The 25,740-nt window shown below is 36.1% G+C and overlaps 1 protein-coding gene across 2 annotated transcripts in view; it reads right to left on the bottom strand.

Annotated features, from left to right (window-relative positions):
- Positions 1 to 25,740, bottom strand: part of CARD11 (caspase recruitment domain family member 11) — a 2,459,919-nt gene that overhangs the window by 1,368,236 nt on the left and 1,065,943 nt on the right. For both annotated transcript variants that reach the window (XM_044089102.1, XM_044089103.1), the window contains exon 4: positions 2,480 to 2,805. In XM_044089102.1, the coding sequence (XP_043945037.1) occupies positions 2,480 to 2,805 (326 nt within the window). The remainder of the gene's footprint in view (positions 1 to 2,479; positions 2,806 to 25,740) is intronic.

Here is a 25,740-nt window from a genome sequence, read left to right as displayed (position 1 = left end):
TTTGCAATAGATATTGCATTACCTGCTGATGGATACCTCTCTCGAGAATTTTGGATATGGGTGACAAGATGGATAAAGGATGGAAATTTGATGGATCAAAAGAGTTGCCTCCTTTGTGGATGGGGGTGATGTGAGATTGTTTCCATGTGATAGGTACTTCTGATTCAGATAAAGAACTATTTATAAGGATACTGATTGGGAAGGCAACTGAGTTAGCAGCCAGTTGGAGGTAGTATGGGGGAGATTGTCAGTTGAAGTAGAGCGGGGTTTTAGTTTTTGTAGCAGTTTCTTAATGGTGTCAGTAGACATGGGCTGAAATGAGAATGGGGTTTGTATGACATTTTTTGAGTAGGGGGTTTAGCAACCTTAATGAAGGACTTATCCGTTAAAATCAAGTGAAATTTGCATTGATCAAAAGAATTGCACAATTTATGTTAAGTACAGGACTTCTGGAATAAACAAAACAAAACCTTGTGCAGTAAATTAAGCACTGTGTCACTAGCAACCAGAAAGCATACCACTGCTGCACGTCTGATTTCTATCTTGCTACAGGAAAGTGCTGTGGTTACATCCTCTGTAACTTAGTGATACTAACCTAGCAGAGAGTGGCATATCTGTGCTAAGACACAATAAAAATAAGCTCCATTGCCTATGTTCTATCAACCTATTACTGGGACACATATCCAGTGGGCTTAACCAATTAACAATCCTATTAAAAATAGTATACAGTGTCTCCAAGTCAAGACATTGGAACATACTATTTGGTAATTGTTTTTTAAATTAATAAATATATTTTAACATCAAAATGAAAGAATACCTGGCATTTAAAAGAAATCAATCCTATACAATATGAGTCAATTGGAGGGTAAACAACTTGCCATGGATATGTATGTTTTTGTGTTATGCAGCAGATTTCAGTACATACACTGACATAGACTACAGCACATTCAGTCAGTCAAGTAATCAGGTAATAAATCAATGTCCAAGTAAAGCAGTTATATTCAAGTAAAAATCAAAAAATATTCCTGTTAACATGTACAGAACTTGCCATATAGTGTAATAATGCAAATATAATAGTCGTCCACCATGGGATGATCATTCTCCTGAAGATAGCTAGGGGTATCTGAATCCCTGAATTGGCAGCTGACAGTAAAGTGTGTGTGTGTGTGTGTGTGTGTGTGTGTGTGTGTGTGTGTGTGTGTGTGTGTGTGTGTGTGTGTGCATGTGCGTGTGTAGTATAAGTGAACAGGATTAGTGCTGGAAAGAAAAATGTTCATTAAACTGAATGGGCTTCTCAGCAAGGCCGACACGCCACCTGTATGTGAGACTTTGTACTGCAAGCATTGTCTCATAGGAAGCCAGACTGTCTGCAGTAGAGTTCCACACACAGATGGAGATGTGCTGCAAGGTTCAGGAGATGGGGAGGAGATTGCGAAGGTGAGCTTGGGAACATGCAGATATATGATTTGGTGCAGTACAACCATCCCCAAACTCTTGCAGTGATGGATGCTAATGTTCTACTTTCAAAAATATATTTAATTTCTTGGTGAGCTAGTGGCCATACAAACCTGCCCCTCTCTTGTACATGGAGAATGCAGGCAAGATGTCCATGGTACCCTACAGCAGGTGGCAATCCTTCACTTGACAGCCTTTTGGCCATGTTGTTATGCATATATGTCAGACCTGGATTCTTGCCAACAAAACTGCATCTGACTTACAAGTGCAGCTGCTGTATTAGAGAGTACTGCTGGGACTCAGCTACCCTGCCAAGTCCTAGGGTAAATTTGAACTGGGCTTAGAACAGATAAAGAAATTCAATAATACAGAATGTTAGAAAATCTACATATTCCTGTCATAGTGAGATTCTTGTCAATTCAATATCCTGAGGTATTGAACTACTGCATCCTGTTTGCTGCCCTTATGACATCATCAGAAGGTGCTGCCAGATAATAAAGAATCAGGAAGTAGCTGAACAGCTGCTTAGCATACATACAGTACATATAAACACAAGTTTGTTTAAACATAATTTAGCTCCACTGATATAAGTAAAGTAAAAGCTACATATTTTATAATTAGAAAGACACCTTTATATAATGAAAACATAATTACAGCAAAAAAGAAGTGGTAAAAAAAATAATTTCTACATGAGCTAAAAAAAAAAAACTTCAGCCAAACTTGCTGGTTAACATTTCTTCATGCTGGACAATTTAAAACACTGTCTTCTTGCATAATGAATTACTGATTGACACTTAAGTTACAACAGACTTGAACCTCTACTTCCAGGTTCTTCTATACCGAAGTGTCACTCACCCAGAGGGAGCTATATAGCCGGCAAGATGAAATTGATAGATAAACAGATGTTATAATATGAATCAAAAACTACCAAGCCGTTCACTTTCAGCAAAAGCTTTCTGAGATTAGGATGAAAGCCAAGACCTCCTAAACATCACCCATGAAGGGGATCATTGATGATGCTTACCTCAAGCTGCAGGTCTCGACTTCTCATGACGGCCATGTTCTTCTCTTCACTGAGCTGGGCATACCTCATGGCGAGGTTGTAGTTGTCATCTTTCACTTTGATGAGTTCGTCATTATAATTGTTCCTTTCCTCTTTCATCTTGTTGTACCTTTCCTGGAATGTTAGCAGCTCACGGTTGGCCAGCTTTAGTTGTTTTTTCTCATTCTCGAACTGTTCTTGCTTGCTCAGAAGCTCACATCTCTGTGCATCCTTCACTTTTATCTGCTGCTGCAATTTGATAACTTCGTTCATCAAGAACTGTGTAAGGCCTTCATGTCCTTCTTCAACTGCAGGTAAGGAAAGAGAAGCGCAGGTTTAATTAAGATCAGCTTCACTTGGACACTAAGAAAGCTCACCCAACCATTGAGCATTCCATATCTGTCCCACGTTATACCACCTAAGAGTACACATATCGAAAAACTAGATTACATATGGCAGGCAGGCAGGCACAACTATCAGAAATTTGATTATTGGGAGCCATGTGCTGAACATGGATTAATTTGCAGATATAACCTGCAGGAAAATACATTTTCCATAGTCTAACTTGAATTTTGTTTCACTATAAATTTCCGGAAGGAAACAGAAAACTTTACCTAGGCAGTTATATTATAATAACCCATGGCCCGATATTCTATACATACCCCACCCCTTCTAAACAAGCCCATCTACTAAGTATTGCATTAACTTCTATTTATTTCCATTTATCTTGAGTCTGATAAATGGCAAATAATCTCAAAATTCATACAGTCCACATACATTTGGCTTCATATTATTAGGGCGTATTCATTCTGTTCCAAATTCCCCCAATTATATATTAGGTGTTTGAAAAACTTCTTAAAATACATTTCTGCTACATTGCATAGAAAGCACAGGAAATTAAAATGTGAAATTTAAATAATGTTACTGATACATATAACTTCATATGAATTAAAGCAGAAGTCAGTTCTGGACACGTGGGTGCTGCAAAGAGCTCTTTTGGCTGATATCAAAGATTGAAACAATATTAATTTCACTAACTTTAATCATACTTTGACTTAGGAACTGAGTCCATCCCATCATAGCATTAGAAACCCAAAGGACTTGGGGAGAAATTAAACTGCGAATGAAATCTATAAAAACCTGACAGTAACATATAGCATTTAATGTGCTCTTTATACTCTTAAGAAAATATCAGCCATCATATACATACATTCATATTGTTAGTCAGTGTTTTACAACAGCAAATAAACAGGTAAGTCCTGCTGTTACATTAAGGAGGCTAATATGTGCAACTAATGTGTGTAACAGGCTTTTCCACAACATCATAGACCATTTAATACTTTAAGCGTTGATACAAGTGTGCTTTTTAGCTGGAAATTCCTCAAGCATTTTGTACATGTTCCTCTCCAGCTACAAGAGCTCTGAGTGCAAGACTGTTCTTTGATTGCATTGACTTTTAGCTTTTTTCCCACCTGCCATAACCAATTCTTGTGCTTTTAAACTTGGTGGCTGTTTAGTTGCTCACCCTTACTATAGATTAGACTTTGGAAGCCCCTTCCAATACTAATTTTACTAGACACTTATTGCTCTAACTACTAAGGCACCCCCATTAGACTATTAAAGCTTGAGTTAGTGTTTATAGCATCCCATGTCAATTAGTGTGCATTGTAATATTTAGAGTGTTAATTTAAATTATGTATTGTTCTTTTCTGCATTCTTTCCTTTTTTAATCAAAACTAATGGTTTGTATTTTTAACTTGGTCTGGGGGCTATAGACTTGTAGTATAATACACAATAGACAGAAAATTGTGAATTCCTGCAGGATCTGAGCCTCATATATTACATTTTTAATACATTTTTACAGTTTGCATTTTACTTGGTTGGGGGACCTTAGCTTTGCAGTACCACTCGTAACAGTGATAGAATTGTGAATTGCTACAGATTCTTATATAGATTTATACAACATTTTTACTGTTTGCTGATTGGATTAATCTCTAGTTTATCTCCTACAATCGGTGCTGAGCTGTGCAAGAGAGGTTTGCAATGCCCTGTACAGCTGTAACCACCTAAAGTTGTAATGTTCCATATAAAACCTCCTCTGCTGTTTTTCTCAAGTATCTAGCTGAGTGCAGAGCAGCTAGTTTGTCAGCTGAGAAACATCACCCCAAGAGTGTTGTTTTAGATCAATCCTAGAACTCTCCCTCAGTACAACAACTACAAGTTTAGTTACAAACCCGTGTTTCACTACCCCTCATGGATCACAAAACAAAAAAAGGATCAGCAGCCATGGATGTGTACTTTCCTACTGCCTTGATAGCCAACCTGGTAGAAGTGGGCATCTTGAGACAATGTAACAATTATTTCATGTTTGCCGACAACCACCTTATTCTTAATCAGACTGACAGTGTGTGAGATATGTAATTACACTATGCCTTTGGAGGCAAAGCTCTCGCAAACAGACATTTATGTCCCCAAACAGGTTGCCACTAATACACTTATTACACCTACTATGGATCATACATATAAACTAACATGTCTGATGCTCTTAAATCCAATCTGGGCAAACCACAACAGCCTCCCATATGCTGTCCTCAGCAACTTTCCTTACAGTCTATAAGAACAACGCTCCCCAGGACACATACAACCACATCTCACAATTTCTCAACCACTGAGCCCTTAAGGCAAACCTACCACACAACTAAATATATTGTTCACTGGAGACTCCATTGTGAGACACACTGATGCCCCACTAACCAGGATGAACAGGATGAACAAGGAGACAGTTAAAATGACAAAAATGTAGAACACAGCCCTACAGCACACCAATAAAAAGCAAATGGCAAAGAACAATATAAAATCTAAACAGACTTTTATTCGAACACAGGTGAGCACTTTCGCAGTAAAATTGCTTCTTTAGACCATACAAAAAAACAGCAACATCTCAGATATTTAAAATACAATCAATTAAATATCTACCAATAAAAACATGCAGGTACAATAGCCATACCAATTTTAAAGGCACAGCTTTCTTTTAAAGCAGGAACCACAGAGGGCTATTGGCATAAAGGTACACATAAGCAAGATACCTATTTAAAAAGCTTTCTTTCTTTCAGAAATGGCTTAAAAGGTACTGATTCATTCAAGCCTGCACCTTTATGTGCTGATAATTTAAGAATCCATTTTAATTATTTCCCTTCTGTGACGTTAGTTGTATCACCCAACCTAAAACTGTCATAGATTACTTCTACTGCCATAAACGTGAACCAATGGTTAGTGCCTTTCTCTAGAATGTGTTTAGCTAGGGCGCTATAACTATGGCCCTTATTAGCACAATATTAATGGTCTCTAATTTGTTCCTTAAGTTGCTTATTAGTTTTTCCTAAATAAAATTTTTAGGAGGCAGTTAAGGTCAGTTTCCTAATAAGGGCAAAGATCCACAAGGTCACACAGAAACTCAGGACATTAAAATATAGAAACTCAGGACATAGAAATACAAGTACCAGTTTGACTGTATCATAGTCCATGTGGGTTTAGTAGTCTGAGACTTAAATCCCTGAATTATATGAAGAGAGACATAATAGAGCTTTCTGATTGTGTGTCTGAGGCAGGTATGAGCCTAGCAGTGACCGGCTTTCTATCTTCTCCAAGGATGATACCCCAATATAAACAGAAGATGATTGACTTTAACAATTGGCTTAATAACTGATGTCATTCAAAGGGGGTCCAATATTTGTTGGCTTGGTTGGGTGCAATCAAGAAACCACTGATGGTCTGAACCTGTCCCAACTAGGCTTTTGCATATTAGCCAAAACATTATCCATGCCTATAGTGCTTTTTTTAGGCAATGCCAATCTGATAAACTTTCTAGCATAGTAAAATCTACTCAAGATAAACTAAATGTGTTATTGTTCAATGCTAGGAGTCTTAACAAGAAGCTCCACTCCCTGGAAGTGCTCCTCACCCTGGAGTGGGTTGACATCTGTGCAGTTTCTGAGATCTGATTTAAAGCCATGGAAGGAACCCCAGCAGTGCAAGAGTTTAATGCCTTCCAAACATTTACACTGGCTAACACACAAGAAGGGACAAGGGGTGGGTGGAAGTGTATCATTCTACATAAAAAGTAAGCATACCTCAAGATTGGTCAAACTATATGACATGTTTGAGCTACTCCATGTCCATCTAACTTTAGGTAAAATCTCATACCATGTCTTTGCTGGCTATAGGCTCCTGTCTATGACGCAGGACAATCATAGCATGTACATGAATGCACTGGAGTCACTCAAGATTTAGCCCAACACCATTTTCTTGGGTGATTTCAAGTACCCCACCATAAACTGGGATACATACACAACCACTAACATCCAGGCTCAAAGATTCTTGGATTTTCTCAATTGAAATACCTTGGAACAGCTAATCTGCACACATACTAAGGGTTCAAATATCAAGGACCTAGTGCTCACAAATATGAAGCAGTGTTGCACCCTCTCTTTCAGTGTAATGTACTCACTGGTTGGGTCAGATCACAAAGTAGTCACCCATGCAATACATGTTAAGCTTGAATTCCTAGCAAACCCCAGAAGCCTTAAGGTTTCCAAGGCTAACTACCTCCGATTAAGTAATGGCATAGCTAAAGTCCAAAACCCAGACTCAGAGAACACTGTGGCCTATGTAGAAGTGCTGACAGAAACCCTGTACAATCATGTTAATAACTGCATAGAAACAACAGCACCAAACCAAGATAAACTTAGGACAAACTACAAAAACAAGCCCCCTTTGTGGAGCCCCAGTATAAACAGGTTGTACAGCAAAAGACAGAATATCCTGTCCAAAAATAAGAAGGGATATCTATGCCCAGCAGATAAAAAACTCCCTTGTCAATCTCAGCAAGCAACTCAGGTGATTAAACAAGACCACAAAAGCCAACTTTAAGGCAAAAAATAGCCAGCCAGACACAGAAAAACCATGGCATTTTTCATTTATGTACGCAACCTTAAGAGGAACACCCAGTAGTGTGCGGAAGTAATACTAAATTGAATTTCCTATAAGAAACTGGAGGGTGTAACAAATTTGATGGCCAATAAATTCAACTCCATTTTCTCTACTTCCAGTTACCCACCAGGAAATTCCCTCTACCATCCCCCCCGCTATCACTAAAGAGCAGATCCTCAATGAACTCTCCACAGCTAAAAACACTGCATCAGTGGGTTCTGATAATATCCTGTAATGCCTCCTATATACCTTGAAAAACAACTTGTCAGCATTCCAGACAGGCTACATCCATAAGGAATGGAGGACTACAACACTCATCCCTCTACACAAAGGGGGCCCATTGTCAAACCCAGGGAACAACAGATTCATAAGTCTGAGTAGTTTTATATGCAAGGTTATGGAAAGAGTTATCATGGATCTGATAAATACAAACAAAATTATCCAGCACTGGACCCATCCCACTTTGGTTTTGTCAAGGGTAGCTCATGCCTACAAAACATTGTAGACTTCTTCAAGAAGGAAAAATGGTGCATGCTGCATACCTCAACTTGGCAAAGACATATGACACAATATCATACACAGGTACTATAGACAAATGCACAAATTTAGACATAAATTCCTATGTCACGAGAGGTACAGTCAAATGACTCACAAATAGGATACATGGAGTTACGGCTGGGACATCCATCTCCACCAAGAGGCCTGTTACTATTGGTATCCCACAGGGCTCAGTACTAGGGCCTTCCTGCTCAGAATACACTTCTCTGAGGTCAAGGCAAATGTACAGGGCCTTTTATTGACCAAATCTCCTAATGATTGCAGGCATTTAATCCCCAAAATATACAGCCATCCTCTAGGAGGCTCTCCCTCAGACAAATATGTTGTGCTAGAGCAGTGGCCTAACACTCAATGCAAACAATGCATAATCATACTCTTTGGGAGAAAACCACTCCTGTAAATTACAACACTGATAACACTCCGATAAGAGTAGATCCAGTGGTAAGGGACTAGGGAATTCAGGCTGAATGTAACCTAAACTTTGATCACCATATGTCCATCGTGGTGAGAAAATCCTTCTACTTGACACAACTTGTAAGTAAAGTTGCAACATCCAGATCTAAGGATGTGGTAGTCCCATTATACTCGGCCCTCAGACCAATAATCAAGTACAATGCACCTCTCAGCATGTACTAACTAGAAGAATACAGGTTGTAAATAGTATGCCCTTTGAGGATGGCTTCAAAGCTTTGTCCTTGTACTCTATCTCCAACAGAATACTGAGGGTTGACCAATGCATAACCTATAAAGCATTCTCTAATTCAGCTCTAATGGATCTGTTACACATTCACAAAACAAAGAACGATAAAATTATTCAATTTAAGAATCTAAACCTCATCTGTGACAGAAACAAACATGTTGGAAGGACAGGTATGTATTTCAGAGATTATCCCTTCTTTGAAACAAACTCCACAATCATGTGAAGAAGAGGTCTTCCCTAAGCTTATTCAAATGCAGTTTGGATCAATCAATGGAAAATCGCAAATTCATCCCAGCTTGTCACCTGTCGTCCTTAAAGACAGGTGCAGCTTGTAGCATATACCAAAGCCATTCTAATCAATGGTTACTGACAAATGGGAAAATTGGGGAATGAATGTTTAGGCTTAAAAAGGTTGTAGAGACATTATACTAGTAACTTTCTTTGATAATATGATCACAAAAACATAAAACAATGTGTATAGAAGATTTACAGGATTTGTAAAAGAATGATAGAGAATACTATGTGACACAAAATGTATGAAAAATAGTCAAGGGAAAATTGAATAATTATTATTTAAGCAAAGAAATTACTTAAGTAAAAAATAGATATCAACTTATCTGAGTAGCATAGTTAAAGAGAACAGTAGTACAATGAGAGAAATGAAAGATGACAGAAGAGAACTAAGAAGATTTCAGCAACAAATTATAATAAGTTATGTAAAGACAAGGGTTCAAGACTGAAAGAAAGAACAAAAAGAATAACATGGTAAAAATTAATAGATCCAGAAAATAATGATTTGAAAAACAATATTTCCTTATAGAAATTAAATAAAGTACTTGGACAAGTTAATTTACAGATGGTTTCAAGACCAGATAGAATAGGATACCAACTTTATGATAATTTTATGGTTGGGTAAATGAAGGTTTTATGTAAAAAGTTTATGCAGTTGTATACTTAAATTTGTATGGAAAAAGGAAGATAAAAATCAAACTGAAAATTTGAGACCTATATGATTGAACCATATAGAGAAGAAGATTTTTATGAAAATAATTCTGAAGAGAATGGAAAGTAAAATGAAACGTATTGTGGAAGACAGAATATATAGTTTAAAGGAAAAAGTGTGCCAGGAATTGTTATCAATAGTAAGGAAAATCATAGATGATATCATAAACAGGACCGATGAGACCGAGATCATTATAGTATATTTAAATAAAGCATTTGATACAGTAAAACAAGAACTTTTGTGGATAATTATGCAAGAATTTAACATTATTTAGAAAATGAAGAATATACGTTGTTTTGTATATAATAAAAACAAAGTAAGAATGTTAGTGAATGGATATTTAAGCAAAGAAATAGATACAAAAATGGTACATGCCAAGGGTGTCATTTGAGTAGCATATTATTCGCATTATTTATGAATGTATTAGAGATGTAAATTTCCATATGAAAGGTAATATTTATATTATAATGAGGGGATAAAAATTCCAGTCATGTTTATGTATGCAGATGATATTACATTGATTACGAGAAACAAAGTTGGAATGAAATAAGTTATATTTTATAGACATCAATGTTTAAACATAACAGGCATGACTTTAAATAAAGAAATGAAGTAAAGGACTGGGTGGTATAGTAAGCATAGTAGAAGTATGTTTTTCAATTAAAGAAATCTCTGTACTAGGAATACGATTTGGGGGTAAAAATTAAGTGACGATCAATGAAATAGGATACTAGAAAAATTGAGGAGTTTTGTTTTTATTTAATTATAGAGGCTGTTGTTTAATAAAAAGGGATTTTGATTAATTCAGATAAACTTGGAAAGATTGCATATTTAGCTAGTATCTATATGTTGCCAATAATCTATGAAAAAGAAATATTACAAGTAATTTATGTTTTATATGGGGTTCAAAATTGAATCTAGTGAAGAGAGCGGAATTATATATGGATAAGGAAAATGGAAGTTCAGAATTAATAAACTCAGTTGTTTATGCTGCATCTTTGAATTTGTATAAAGTTTGGTTTTGGACAAGTGATAAAAAGTGAAAAGTTAGTAGTCAATTTATAATTTACAGATATAAGTGAAATTGGGATATGTTAAAATTCAGAAGATGAAAAGAATGTTTAAATCAAGAAATGAAATGTTATCAAGAAATAAACATTTTATGTAAAGTAAAAACTGATGAAAGAGAAAACAAGAGGAAAGTGTGGTACAAAAATATCATGATACAGTTTTATTATGTTAATCCTTGAGCTGAGCTAGTGAATGAAAAATGTTAAAGCTATAAAAGTATGAAATGCATGCTTAATAAGCAAGTAGAATGTCAAGATAAAATATTTTGTGTTGTGGACCATGTGGATGGAATACTAAATGAAATCATGTTTGATGGTAAATGGAGACTAGCAGTAATTTTAAGAAAAAATAGATGGTGGTTGTGGAAAATGGAGTTTTTGTTGTGTCTTTCGGCTTTTCTCAGTTAGGGGTCGCCACAGCGGAACTCCGGACCACTAATGATTGGCAGTAGATTTTTACGTGCCGAGATGCCAGCCCTGATGCACAACCTTCAACGAAGGTACGCCCATTCACGCATGTCTCCACGCAGAAGACACTTTAGCTGAGAATTGAACAGGACATCTTACTGTGAGGCAACAATGCTACCACAGCACCACCACCGCAGTTTTGGTTGTGGAAAAAGGAGTGGGAATCAAATAAGATAATGAAGATAGAAGTTTAACATAATAATGAAAAGTAAGATATTTTTAATGTATGACAATAACAGAATGGAATTTAACTCTATGAATTATAAATATGTAAGTTTGTAAACAATATTGCATAAAATGTTTCGAACCCATACTCTTTTCAATAGGAGCTGTGGGATCTTTTATACCCACCACTAACACATCAGATATCACCTTAGGTGAACAACTCACCTAAAAGGCAACACACACAAGACTGCAGAACCCTCCCCCCTCCATTATACTGCATCACAGTGCCGACAATTGATCTACCTAGTGCATGAACAGAACCTGGAGCCTTCATCAACAAAGTCAAGTGTGCTACCTGCTGTGCCACTGACACTACTAAGTTCCTTGGCTTTTGGTTTATATCAACATTTTAATAGCTGTCTTCTGGTTTTCAGCTTTTTTTATTCATGACAGTTGTACCTTATTATCCAAAGTATAAATCCTTTAGCTTATTACCTTCCTGTTAAGAGAATGAAATACTGAAGCAGCATACCTTTTCCCTGAGTTTATATGATATCAGGTTTGTATCACACCTGAGTTGATCAAAACGCAGTACATTTTGGAAAATACAGTAGTTTTCTGTTTGTTTTTTTTTAAATCAGAGTAATGTTGGTATTACCTGCAAGTGAATGTATTATAGGGAGTGTTCTGTATGACTACGGTCCTTTATTATGTAACAGTGAACTTCAAGCATTCTGACTTCTATGTCAGTTAGTTAATTTCAGAAATGTATGTATGTACTGATTTTAATATGAAAGTAAAAATGTTAAATTGGGTTTTTACATTCTTATGGATACTAGCAACTTGAAAACATTTAAAATGAATACTAAATTCTGATGAATACTAATAAATTGCATCATTTACAGTGACCAAAAGGAAGCAAGACTTTAAACCTTGCTTTAATAAAACTAATTTCCTGATAGAAAGATAAACATATGACAGCATCTGAAATGCCAAAACATGAAGTAGACTGAAAGTATGAAAGAATGACAAACATTTGATTAAGTTCAGGAAAATGGTTCTGGAAAAAAAAGGAACCAGCTCTGGGACTGATACCAAGTTGATAATGTCTTAAATTGGAAAGCAAAAGGAAAACTTAAAGCTCTGGGACATAATACCTTGTTTGAAAATTAAACGATAATAATGTGGTGCCTGTAATGGTAATTCTTCCTCTGCTCATGTTTTATGTGTTAAAGCTGGCAGTTAAGTACCTGTTTCATTAACTGTAATGGCTTTATTATTTTTAGATATCTAGAGTTGAAAAATCTCAATCTGGCTAGGTGCATTACTTTTTTTTTCATTAACTGTATCACTGATCTGGAAAGACCCACGGTCTGGTAAAGAGATCATTTATACCTGCAGATGACTTCATGGATAGCCATTAAATAGTCACTGAATGACCATGACCTCCTTAATGAAGTCTATGGTGCTTGATTTTACTGCAATAAAGGTGGTAGTGGCTAAACACGACCAGAGATTGGAGCAGTTACATGGAGCACAATCAGGTCAGCAAAAGCAGTAGAGGAAACAGGTGGAGAATATCTCGGCTAAAGCGAAGAAGACTGCCAAACATTGAGCCTATACTTGTTGGTTAGAAGTGAAACTGGATGACATGCAGAATTGGGCAAGTAAGAATAAACTCAGAGTAATTGGTCTACTGGAGAGAGAGAGAGGAAAGCATGGACTCTCTGGCATTTATTATACAGGAACTGAGCAGTCCACTGAAAATGAATATCCCCATTATACGTCATCTACTAAGCCATGTCTAATCCAGCTCTGTTAGCAGTGCTTCATCTAAAGAAATCCCAATCCCTCCACATCACATGCTCCAGAGACCTCAACCTCATTGCCATAATCAACAGAACCTGCTGGAGGGGCAGGTTCTTCACCCAGAGACTGCCCATGCTCTCAAATAGACTTCCCATACATGTCAAGCAGAGCACCTCGCTGTCCCTCTTCAAGATAAATCTTGATGAGTGGATGGGAAATAGAAAGTTCACCCCGAGGATCACTCCAGTGGTTCTACTTGTTAGAGGCCCTGGGAGCTAATAACAGGCGGCACAATGCCAGGGTACTTCTATCGGCTAGGTTTGTAAAGGTTTCAGAGCAATTAGCCTAGTACACACCTATGAACCTATGAGGTTAAGTAACTTTAACTTATAAACAAACTAGCTATCATGTACACAGATGCTAACATTCTGGCTGCCCCTTCAAAATGGCACTTAAGCTAACACATGCTTAGTATTTATATGCATACACAGAGCTTGGAAATGCTTCTTAAAGGTACAGCACACCTGTTATTCTGCATCCTCCCTATTTGAGAAAATTAATTAGGCATTATCACCGATATTAATGAATATGCACTTTGCAGAGAAATGATTTTCCTCATCCAATTATACAAAGCTAGATACATATATACAACTATGTCCAAATTACTGTGTATTTCTCACTAGGCTTTGAAATGCAACGATAACATGTGACATTAAATTTGGGATCTGGTTTAGCAACTGGGATTGTTTCTGCTGACTGTTCAAGCTTAGGAACATTGGAATCATCCACCAGAACAGTATCAGAAATCAATATATGTTCTGGAAGAGGAATATCATCTGGATTGCTCTGAGAGAGTTTTTATCACATGTATAATGCTGCGATATTGGTTCTGCTACAGAAAGAAGATGTCTGAGATTTCTCCTGTACTCCACACCCTCAGATTTAACAAAATAGGATCTCTGCTCTGCACAAATAGTCATTACTTGACCAATACAGTCGAAACCTTTTGCTGTTTATATCCTCACTGTCTCTCCGTTTTCCAATGGATGAAGAAATCTGCTCGACTTGTCATAGCCAAACTTCTGGAAAGAATGATTTCTAGATAACTGGGCTATGATTGCTTGGTTGTTCTTAGCTTTAGGGCTCAATAAACTAGAACTGATAGGCAATGTTGTTCTGGTTTGCCTAGATAGATGTCTCTGAGCAGGTGAGACAAGTAAATCATCACAGGGTATGTTTCTAAGATTGAGTAAATTAAAAAAAACGGTATTATCATGCTTTGACTTTTCAAGTAATTGCTTTGCACTCTGTACTGCATGCTAAGAAACTCCATTTGATTGTGCATACTCTGGATTACTAGTAACATGTATGAAGTCCCATTCTCTGGCAAATTTCTGAAACAGTTGACTGGTGAATTGTGTACCATTGTCAGAGATATTAATTTCTGTAGACTGCCATGGGCTGAGAAATGGCATTTCAACTTAGTAATGACTGTACTACAAGTGAGATTAGGTAGTAGATCAATCTCAAACCAATTTGAATAAGGGTCTACCAGTCTTAAGTAATGTTCATTGTTCCACCCAGATATGTCAGTAGCTATAATTGACCAAGGAAGATTAAGAATTTGACTTAGCTAAAGTGGCTCTTTTTGCAAATGAGCTTTAGTACTATTACACACTGAACAGGAAGAAAGTACTATTACACACTGAACAGGAAGAAAGTACTATTACACACTGAACAGGAAGAAAGTACTATTACACACTGAACAGGAAGAAAGTACTCTATCAATGTCTTTCACTAGATAAGTCTAAAATACTCGTCCTCTCGCGCCCTTCTCTTAGTAAATTTGGAGCCCAGGTGACCACGATGCAAAATCTGGATATATTCTCATTGTAAGAAAGCAGGAACAACAAATTTAGGACCTTTGAAAATAATGCCATCTTCCATCAACAACTGATCTCTGTAAGGAAACTAAGACTGAACATCTGGTGGTACACTCAATTGCTTTGACAGCCATCCAACATTGATATACTGTTTGAGCTTCTGCAAACTGGATCAGTCATTTTATGATCTCTCAGCTCTTCAAGTCTTGTGGTAGAAAAATTACGCACTTCCATGACATCAAAGTCAAAATTCTCTGCGTCAAGTTGTTCCGTAGTATTTCTGGGTGATCAGGATAAGGCGTCCACCAGATAAAGAAGTTTGCCTTTCGTATAGACCATTTTGAAGTTGTACTTTTGCAATTTAAGCATTATTCTTTGTAATCTTGCTGGAGCTAAATGCATAGGCTTCTTCAAAATAGTAACCAAAGGTTGATGGTCAGTTTCAATCTGGATTTCTCGACCATAGATATAATCATGAAACTTGGAACATGCAAACACTATTGCCAAAAGTTCTTTCTCAATTTGAGCATATTCTATCTCAGTTTGGTTAAGTGTTCTAGATGAGTAGGCTACTAGCTTGCCTTCTTTAAGAAAAACTGCACCTAAACCAAATTTTGAAGCATCACAGGAAAGAGTTAATGGTTTGGTGGCATTACAGTATCTTAATGTTGGTGGGGTAGAAATTTTCTGCTTAAGAACAACAAATGCTCTCTGATGCTAGTCTAGCCATGACCAAGTAACATGTTTTATGTGTGAGCTCTCTCAAAGGTGCTGTCTACTCACTGAAGTCTGGTATAAACTTACACAAGTAATTGACCATACCAAGAAAGCATTGTAGAGCTAGCACATTATCTGGTGCTGCCATTTCAAGAATGGCTGCTTGCTTGGATGGGTCTGGTCTCAAGCCAATACTTGTAAACAACTGACCTACATATGTAACATCTGGTAGTCTGAACTTGCACTTCAGAGGACTGAACTTTAAATTCACTTCATGTGCTCTGTCTAGAACTCTCTTAAGATTTCTGTCATGCTCTGCCTCACCATTGCCTCCAACCAATATATCATCTACTATAATGGTACAAGGATAACCCAAAATAATTAGCTCCATTGCATGCTGAAAAATTTCACTTGCAGAACTTATTCCAAATGGCATCCTAAGGAATCTATATCTTCCAAATGGGGTACTGAATATAGTCAGTAATAAAGATTTGCGATCAAGCATCACTTGCCAAAATTAACCATTTTCATCTAAGACAAAAAAAAAACAGTGGCATTTGGTATCAGGGCTCCAACCTCTTCAACTGTACACATGGAATGATGCAGTCTCTCCAATACTTTGCTCAAATCTCTTGGATCAATGTGTATTCTGATTTCATCTGAGCCTTTCTTATGAGCTGCTACCATGGACAACACCCAATCGGTAGGTTCTGTAAGTGGACAAATTACACCTTGTTGCACCATTTTGTCCAACTGAGCTGAAGAAGAAGACATAGCTAAACTTAATACTAGATTCTACTCTGTACTATCTAATTCAGAACATTTCCAAAAGAAAAGAGGAGTAGCCATCTTATGGAGTAATAATACTTTACCTCTTCCCAAGATTATTGTTGTTTATAAAGATGATAAAGGAATGTTTTACTCCATTACAACAGAATTTAACAAAATGCTATTCATTCTTATAAATATCTATTGGATTCCAGGAACTGGATCTAACAGTGAGACAGCACTTTAATCAAATAATACATTTTTCTAAGGGTAGTATTATTCTGGCAGGGGATTTCAATTGTATTTTAACTGATAATGATTCTAATGCTTCTGGTAAAAGGAGAATTTTAGCCCCTGCTAAATACTTGAGAGACTTTATAGATGCATACCACTTGAAAGATAGTAATGACTTTAATGAACAGGTTCCCTTTTTATTTAGTTTTTTACATATTTATCACACAGACATGGCACATATTCTAGAACTAACAGAGTATTCCTTTCAAATGAGTTGATCAACAGTTTGGGTAAAACAAAAGTAATCTCTTGCCCCCTCTCAGACATAATGTTATAACCATTGAGTTAACAATTAGTACAAACTTTAATGTTCAAAGTAAAAGAATTCCAGCTTACATAAGACAACTAAAAGATTTCATGAACTTTATCACCTCTGAGATTAAACATTTTATCACTATTAATAGTGTCCATGATACTTCTGAGATTCATATATGGGATGCACTAAAAGCTTATTTATAATGAAAAATCATTAATTGGTACTACAAGAAACAAAAACATTGGGGCAAAGATTTACATGACATACAAATGAAACTCGACAAGTTAAAACTGTATAACCTAACGATAAAAACAAAAAAGGGAAGAAATAAAACATTAATACTTTAATAAGTATTTGGAAATATTGAATCACAAAACTAAGATTAGTTTGGAGAAATTTAAATTTATAAATTTGTTGGTTAACCCTAAATCTTTAAATGACTTAACTATTAAGACCAAAAGGCTTAGTAAACTCAATCATATTAATGACAATTTTTATACTAAAAAAGAAAAATGTTACAGATTTATATGATATACTGATGGAATTTAGAGATTACTTTAATAAGATTAACCAGAAATTAAGTATCTTAGACTCTAAAGAAGACATACAAGTCTTTATTAAAAAATACAGTAAACACAAACTATCAGAACTACAAGATGATGTCTCAGATAAACCCATTTCACTTTTTGATATCCAACTTCAAGTTAATAAATTAAAACAAAATAAAGTCCCTGGTAATGACAGAATTATTGCTGAAATGTATAAAATAATACCTAAAGAAGCTTTAAGTTTATTACATAAAGTCTTTTTCTATTTTTCAAGACAAATTTATTACTCCACCTTCCTAGAAATATACACTCATCTCTCCCATATTAAAAGGTAATAAAGATCCTTCTAAATGTTCCTCATATAGACCTATCTCTCTTTTAAATGTCGATTATAAAATGTTCATGTCCATTTATGCTGACAGATTAAATATATTTCTTCCCTGTCTGGTTGATGAGGACCAAACAGGTTTTATTATAAATAGAAATGCTTATGATAACATAAACAGAATTTTAATAATAATTGACTCTGCCAAAAATTTAAATAAAATTTAACTTTAATCAGCTTGGATATAAACTGTGTTTATGATTCTGTTAACTGGGATTATTTACTCTTTCTTTTGGAAGAATTACATTTTCTTAATAATTTTATTCAACTCATTTCACATCTAAGTGATATCAAGCCTACATTAAAATAGGTACTTACACCTTACAAAATATAAAAATCCTTAAAGGGGTCAAACAAGGTTACCCTCTATCTATCTATATTACTTATACTAAACAATTTCAGAAATTTTATTTTGTTATTTACAAAAGACCAGACTATAAAGCCTGAACCTTCCTTCTTTCTCCTATCACTTTTACACAAGGAAATATGTTTTCTTCAGACTCTGCAAAAATGATGGTATTCAAGGATAAGACAAATGACAAATTAAAATCTGTAGACTATTTAATTCATGAATATTGAAAAAACAAATAAGCGTTCATGAGTAGGACTGCCAAAACTTATTTTAACGCAGTTTTATTTCCACACAAAAAAAAGCGTTTTTGCTTCTGTCCCTACAGAAGCTTCATCAGAATACACTAAAAGAGCGCCAACTCTTCAAATTTAAAACAACAATAGTGACAGAAATGATGTCACTTCCTCTCATTCATCAGTATTAAAATTATTAACCCTATAAGGGTCTATTACAAAAAATGTGACAGTGAACTTCATAAAACTAAAACAACCAGCTGATCATTCTAAAACCATATACATATCTAAGCAACATGAAAAGTATAAAAAAGCATCATGAAGCACAATAAATGAAATGAGAATTGAACCTCATAATATAGGGGAATTCCTTTCATAAAACTGTTACTACTGAAATGTAATACTAAAAATTAAATATTAATATAAGTCATGCACTGACATTATTATTGCATAAATAAATTTGACAATTCCTATATCAATAGTTGTTCAATAAATAAAAACCAGCAATCTAAAACCAACCCACTTTTACAAAAGTAATAAAAGTAAAATTACTATTCATTTAAATAAGGCCACTCAATCTTCGTATATCACCTTAAATAACTTTTGTATTTCAACACAGAGGAGATGTTACAATTCTCATTCAAACCGGGGGCTGAAAAGGCATCCAAAAGGATTTTCCATTCGAGTTCCCGTGTTTCTAAAATTAACGATTGAGGTCCACCTCTAATGTCAACTGGGATATGGTCAATAGCCATAAAGTGAAAACTGTGTCCTGCGTGACTCAGTATGTGTTTAGATAAAGCGTTCTCGCTTTTTTTGTTTTTTATAGCATAAATGTGTTGGTATATACGGTCGCGAAACCTGCGATCTGTCTTCCCGACATAGTACGCAGGACAACAGTCACAAACGGCTACATAAACAATAGATCTTGTGTTACAATTTACTTTGTGGTTAATAAAATATTTCTTATTCCTAATGGAAAACGAATTCCCTGTCCGAAGGAATTTACACCAATTACAAAAAACACAAGAATATGTACCTTTTTGTCTAGTGTACAAGTTAACATCCTTGTTCCTCTGAAGGAGCTCCTTCAGGTTACTACCCCTTTTATAAACAATAGAGGGGTACAACCCTAATCTCTCTTGTAAACCTGAACTATTAACAAAATACCAATTTTTACGAATAATGGAACAAAGGTTCTCAGAATTTTTGTTGTAAGTTGTAACAAAACTTGTCGTGTAATTAGTTTCCTTTATGGTCGCACTAGGGTTGGAATCTGCAAGGAGTGAATTACTAGTAGCCAATTCAGACATATCATCTCTGGGATGTGTTGAGTTTTGTTCATTATCAGAGAGCAATGGTTGATATGTGCCATTAATCCTCTTAAAAGACACTTCAGCTATCAGGGCATCTATCACATCTTCAGGATACCCACGGTTCATAAACAAGTCCTTCAAAAATAAACATTCATGTTCGAAAGCCTGGGCTGTACTACACATTCGGACAGCCCTGACTAGTTGTCCCTTGACTATGGACAGTTTTTGTTTCCATGGATGACTGCTTGAAAAATGCAAAAAAAGAATTGCAATAGGTTGGTTTCCTGAAGATGGATGACCGGAAACTGTTATTACCCATGTCCTTAACTAACTTCACATCCAAATAGTCTATCTGACTAGTTGAAAAATGGTACGTGAATTTCAAAAATTCAGTCGTCCCATTCATATAGGTGATAAGATCATTTACAACATCCTCACCGCCTTTTATTAAAATAAAAACATCATCTAGAAAACGAGTGTAAAATTTTGTACATTGCTTAAAAACTGGATTATTGAACAAGAATGTTTTCTCCCAATAAGCAACAAACAAGTTTGCTATACTACCACCACAAGGGGAGCCCATGGCAATCCCTTGTTTTTGAAGGTAGTAGTGGTTGTCAAAAATAAAAAAAATTTAAGAAAGAACAATATCCAGTAGTTCTGTTACAACAGCAATGTCATTATTTGGTGCATCAAAATCTCTCAACATTAACTCAACCCATTCGACAGCTTCCTGGTGAGGTATGGAAGTATAAAGATCCACCACGTCGATGGTGAGGAAGTTGAGGGAAGCGTCAAATTGTAACTCATTTATAGATCTCAGAAAGGACCATGAGTCCTTGCAAATTTCTGGAATCAATTTCAAGTATTTTGCAATAATGCTGTCAATAAGGCGGGCACATGGATGAATAATAGAACATCTCCCGTCCACTAAGGCTCGCATTGTCGGGTCTGCCAGGTCCTTATGGATTTTGGGTATCCCAAACATAACTGGGACCTTAGGGTAAGTGATATCGATAAAGTTGTAAGTGTCGATGTCAATTTTTCCTTCAAGGAATAAATCCCTAAAGTAACCCTTAATTCTATTATAAGAACCTGACAGTTCGTTCAAAGAAGAGCTTTCATAAGCAGGTGAATTCAATACAGACAACATTCTGTTGTTGTATTCAGATTTATCAAAAATGACCAACCCTCCCCCCTTGTCAGGCTTAATAACTCTGACTGCCATCCTACATAAATTGTTCAAAGCTGTGATCTGATCATTCGAAATGTTACTTTGACTATCTGTTTGATTAATAGAGGCATGTAAGTGCCTCAAGTCTAATTCACATACACTTTCAAAGATATGTAGGTTGGGATGTAACGGGGGGTTGAATGTACTGGGAAGTTTGAGACTTGTTCTGTCCCTAGGAAGTTCATTGTTGAAAAATACATTCAAATTTAATTTGCGTACAAAACATTTCAAATCAATTAGGGTTTTGGCCAAATTGAATTTTTGATCAGGAACAAAAGAGAAGCCATTAGCCAATAATTCAACTAAATCACTATCAATAGAAACATTAGAAAAATTATAAATCTGGAAGTCCCCTTTTGTATTCGACAAAATAATAGGGAAATGTCTTTCCAGATGTTCAACACCAGACTGGGCATTCAATACCGTTGTTTGTTCCAGTTCTTGTTCTGTTGTTGACGATTGCCCTTCCCCCCTAAAAAAGTCTTCTGATGAGGTTTATGATTATTTTTCTGATTATTGGCTTTGATCCTATTATTTCTCCTTGGTCCTTGGCCCAATGTCTCTTCTCCTCCATCACCAATGTCACCATCATCGGTGGAAGTTTGACCAGGAGTGACTCTATTAACATTACCATTCCCATTGCAATTCCCATTATTCTGATTATCACCACCAAAGTTATTTCTAAAAAGATTTGGGTAAGCAGAGTTGGTTTGATATGCATGTCTATCCCTTACCAGCTTCTTTGTTTTATTAGATTTCAATTTTAACAGTAAAGCATCGATGCTGGAAAAAATCCGGTTATAATCATACTTGTACCTCTAGAAGTTAATATCAGTCTTAATGATGTCATCCAGCCGACTAGTTTCAGCTAAAAGGCTGGTAATATGGTTAGAATAATATTTAACCATTACTTCCATCAGTTCAGTCCCCTGTCTGTTAAACAAAGCCTGGAGTTCATCCTAAAAGGCTACATCAGAAAACAATCCAGTAGGTGAAAAAGTATTCCATAGCCCTTTAGGAATGATTTTTTTCTGCAAGGCATTGCTGGAAATAAGCAACCTCCAGCTGCAATTTTTTTATTTTAAGCATTTTGCCATCCAATAGTTTTAGTTTTTCAGAAATGTTTTCAAAATTGTTACCTGAAGTAGTCGTGTCAGCAACCGGTGAGCCAGAAGATAGAATTCCAACAAACGACAATGGAGCCAAATTCTCCGCCCATTCAGAGAGTAATGGCACACCAATAAGTGCAGAATGATTTTCGACTGGAATGCCAGGTATTATTGGAGCCATATCTTCTGCTGTGTGGCTCCTATTATTAATTCTGTTGCAACCATTAATAGAATTTGGCGCTAAAGCACAAGCGCCTGAAGCAGCTGGAGTTGCCTGTAGGAAGCCGGTAATAGTGGCAGAAGTGCAGGGACAAGGTAACTGCCCCGCTGGGATAGAAGTCAAACTATCATTAGAAAGCTGGTTGTTTGGTAAAAGCATGCCTGAGTTATTAACTCGTGCCATGTTCACATCACCTTTCTCGATATTCTCCAATCGAGAATTCATTAAATCCAACCGTTGGGACAACGAAAGCAGCAGCGCTTGAATGCTCAAAGGCTCATTATTGGTCTCCACAGTATCTGCGCCAAAAATATTCGGCGTCCTAGGACTCATGGAAACGCCAGACAACATACTAGCAACTGAAAAAATACAAAACTATTGAAAAAACAAATAAGCGTTCACGAGTAGGACTGCCAAAACTTATTTTAATGCAGTTTTATTTCCACACAAAAAAAAAGCGTTTTCGCTTCTGTCCCTACAGAAGCTTCATCAGAATACACTAAAAGAGCACCAACTCTTCAAATTTAAAACAACAATAGTGACAGAAATTATGTCACTTCCTCTCATTCATCAGTATTAAAATTATTAACCCTATAAGGTTATTTAAGGTGATATACGAAGATTGAGTGGCCTTATTTAAATGAATAGTAATTTTACTTTTATTACTTTTGTAAAAGTGGGTTGGTTTTAGATTGCTGGTTTTTATTTATTGAACAACTATTGATATAGGAATTGTCAAATTTATTTATGCAATAATAATGTCAGTGCATGACTTATATTAATATTTAATTTTTAGTATTACATTTCAGTAGTAACAGTTTTATGAAAGGAATTCCCTATATTATGAGGTTCAATTCTCGTTTCATTTATTGTGCTTCATGATGCTTTTTTATACTTTTCATGTTGCTTAGATATGTATATGGTTTTAGAATGATCAGCTGGTTGTTTTAGTTTTATAAAGTTCACTGTCACATTTTTTGTAATAGACCCTTATAGGGTTAATAATTTTAATACTGATGAATGAGAGGAAGTGACATCATTTCTGTCACTATTGTTGTTTTAAATTTGAAGAGTTGGCGCTCTTTTAGTGTATTCTGATGAAGCTTCTGTAGGAACAGAAGCGAAAACGCTTTTTTTTGTGTGGAAATAAAACTGCGTTAAAATAAGTTTTGGCAGTCCTACTCGTGAACGCTTATTTGTTTTTTCAATAGTTTTGTATTTTTTCAGTTGCTAGTATGTTGTCTGGCATTTCCACGAGTCCTAGGATGCCGAATATTTTTGGCTCAGATACTGTGGAGACCAACAATGAGCCTTTGAGCATTCAAGCGCTGCTGCTTTCGTTGTCCCAACGGTTGGATTTAATGAATTCTCGATTGGAGAATATCGAGAAAGGTGATGTGAACATGGCACGAGTTAATAACTCAGGCATGCTTTTACCAAACAACCAGCTTTCTAATGATAGTTCGACTTCTATCCAAGCGGCGCAGTTACCTCGCCCCTGCACTTCTGCCACTATTATCGGCTTCCTACAGGCAACTCCAGCTGCTTCAGACGCTTGTGCTTTAGCACCAAATTCTATTAATGGTTGCAACAGAATTAATAATAGGAGCCACACATCAGAAGATATGGCTCCAATAATACCTGGCATTCCAATCGAAAATCATTCTGCACTTATTGGTGTGCCGTTACTCTCTGAATGGGTGGAGAATTTGGCTCCATTGTCGTTTGTTGGAATTCTATCTTCTGGCTCACCGGTTGCTGACTCGACTACTTCAGGTAACAATTTTGAAAACATTTCTGAAAAACTAAAACTATTGGATGGCAAAATGCTTAAAATAAAAAAAAAAATTGCAGCTGGAGGTTGCTTATTTCCAGCAATGCCTTGCAGAAAAAATCATTCCTAAAAGGCTACGGAATACTTTTTCACCTACTGGATTGTTTTCTGATGTAGCCTTTTCGGATGAACTCCAGGCTTTGTTTAACAGACAGGGGACTGAACTGATGGAAGTAATGGTTAAATATTATTCTAACCATATTACCAGCCTTTTAGCTGAAACTAGTCGGCTGGATGACATTATTAAGACTGATATTAACTTCTTGAGGTACAAGTATGATTATAACCGGATTTTTTCCAGCATCGATGCTTTACTGTTAAAATTGAAATCTAATAAAACAAAGAAGCTGGTAAGGGATAGACATGCATATCAAACCAACTCTGCTTACCCAAATCTTTTTAGAAATAACTTTGGTGGTGATAATCAGAATAATGGGAATTGCAATGGGAATGGTAATGTTAATAGAGTCACTCCTGGTCAAACTTCCACCGATGATGGTGACATTGGTGATGGAGGAGAAGAGACATTGGGCCAAGGACCAAGGAGAAGTAATAGGATCAAAGCCAATAATCAGAAAAATAATCATAAACCTCATCAGAAGACTTTTTTAGGGGGGAAGGGCAATCGTCAACAACAGAACAAGAACTGGAACAAACAACGGTATTGAATGCCCAGTCTGGTGTTGAACATCTGGAAAGACATTTCCCTATTATTTTGTCGAATACAAAAGGGGACTTCCAGATTTATAATTTTTCTAATGTTTCTATTGATAGTGATTTAGTTGGAATTATTGGCTAATGGCTTCTCTTTTGTTCCTGATCAAAAATTCAATTTGGCCAAAACCCTAATTGATTTGAAATGTTTTGTACGCAAATTAAATTTGAATGTATTTTTCAACAATGAACTTCCTAGGGACAGAACAAGTCTCAAACTTCCCAGTACATTCAACCCCCCGTTACATCCCAACCTACATATCTTTGAAAGTGTATGTGAATTAGACTTGAGGCACTTACATGCCTCTATTAATCGAACAGATAGTCAAAGTAACATTTCGACTGATCAGATCACAGCTTTGAACAATTTATGTAGGATGGCAGTCAGAGTTATTAAGCCTGACAAGGGGGGAGGGTTGGTCATTTTTGATAAATCTGAATACAACAACAGAATGTTGTCTGTAATGAATTCACCTGTTTATGAAAGCTCTTCTTTGAACGAACTGTCAGGTTCTTATAATAGAATTAAGGGTTACTTTAGGGATTTATTCCTTGAAGGAAAAATTGAAATCGACACTTACAACTTTATCGATATCACTTACCCTAAGGTCCCAGTTA

This window comes from Protopterus annectens, chromosome 12.part0, assembly GCF_019279795.1.
Source record: "Protopterus annectens isolate FY-2018-M chromosome 12.part0, PAN1.0, whole genome shotgun sequence".
Lineage (NCBI taxonomy): Eukaryota > Metazoa > Chordata > Ceratodontiformes > Protopteridae > Protopterus > Protopterus annectens.
Note: the sequence above shows the minus strand (reverse complement) of the source record. Positions and strands in the feature narration are given on the sequence as shown.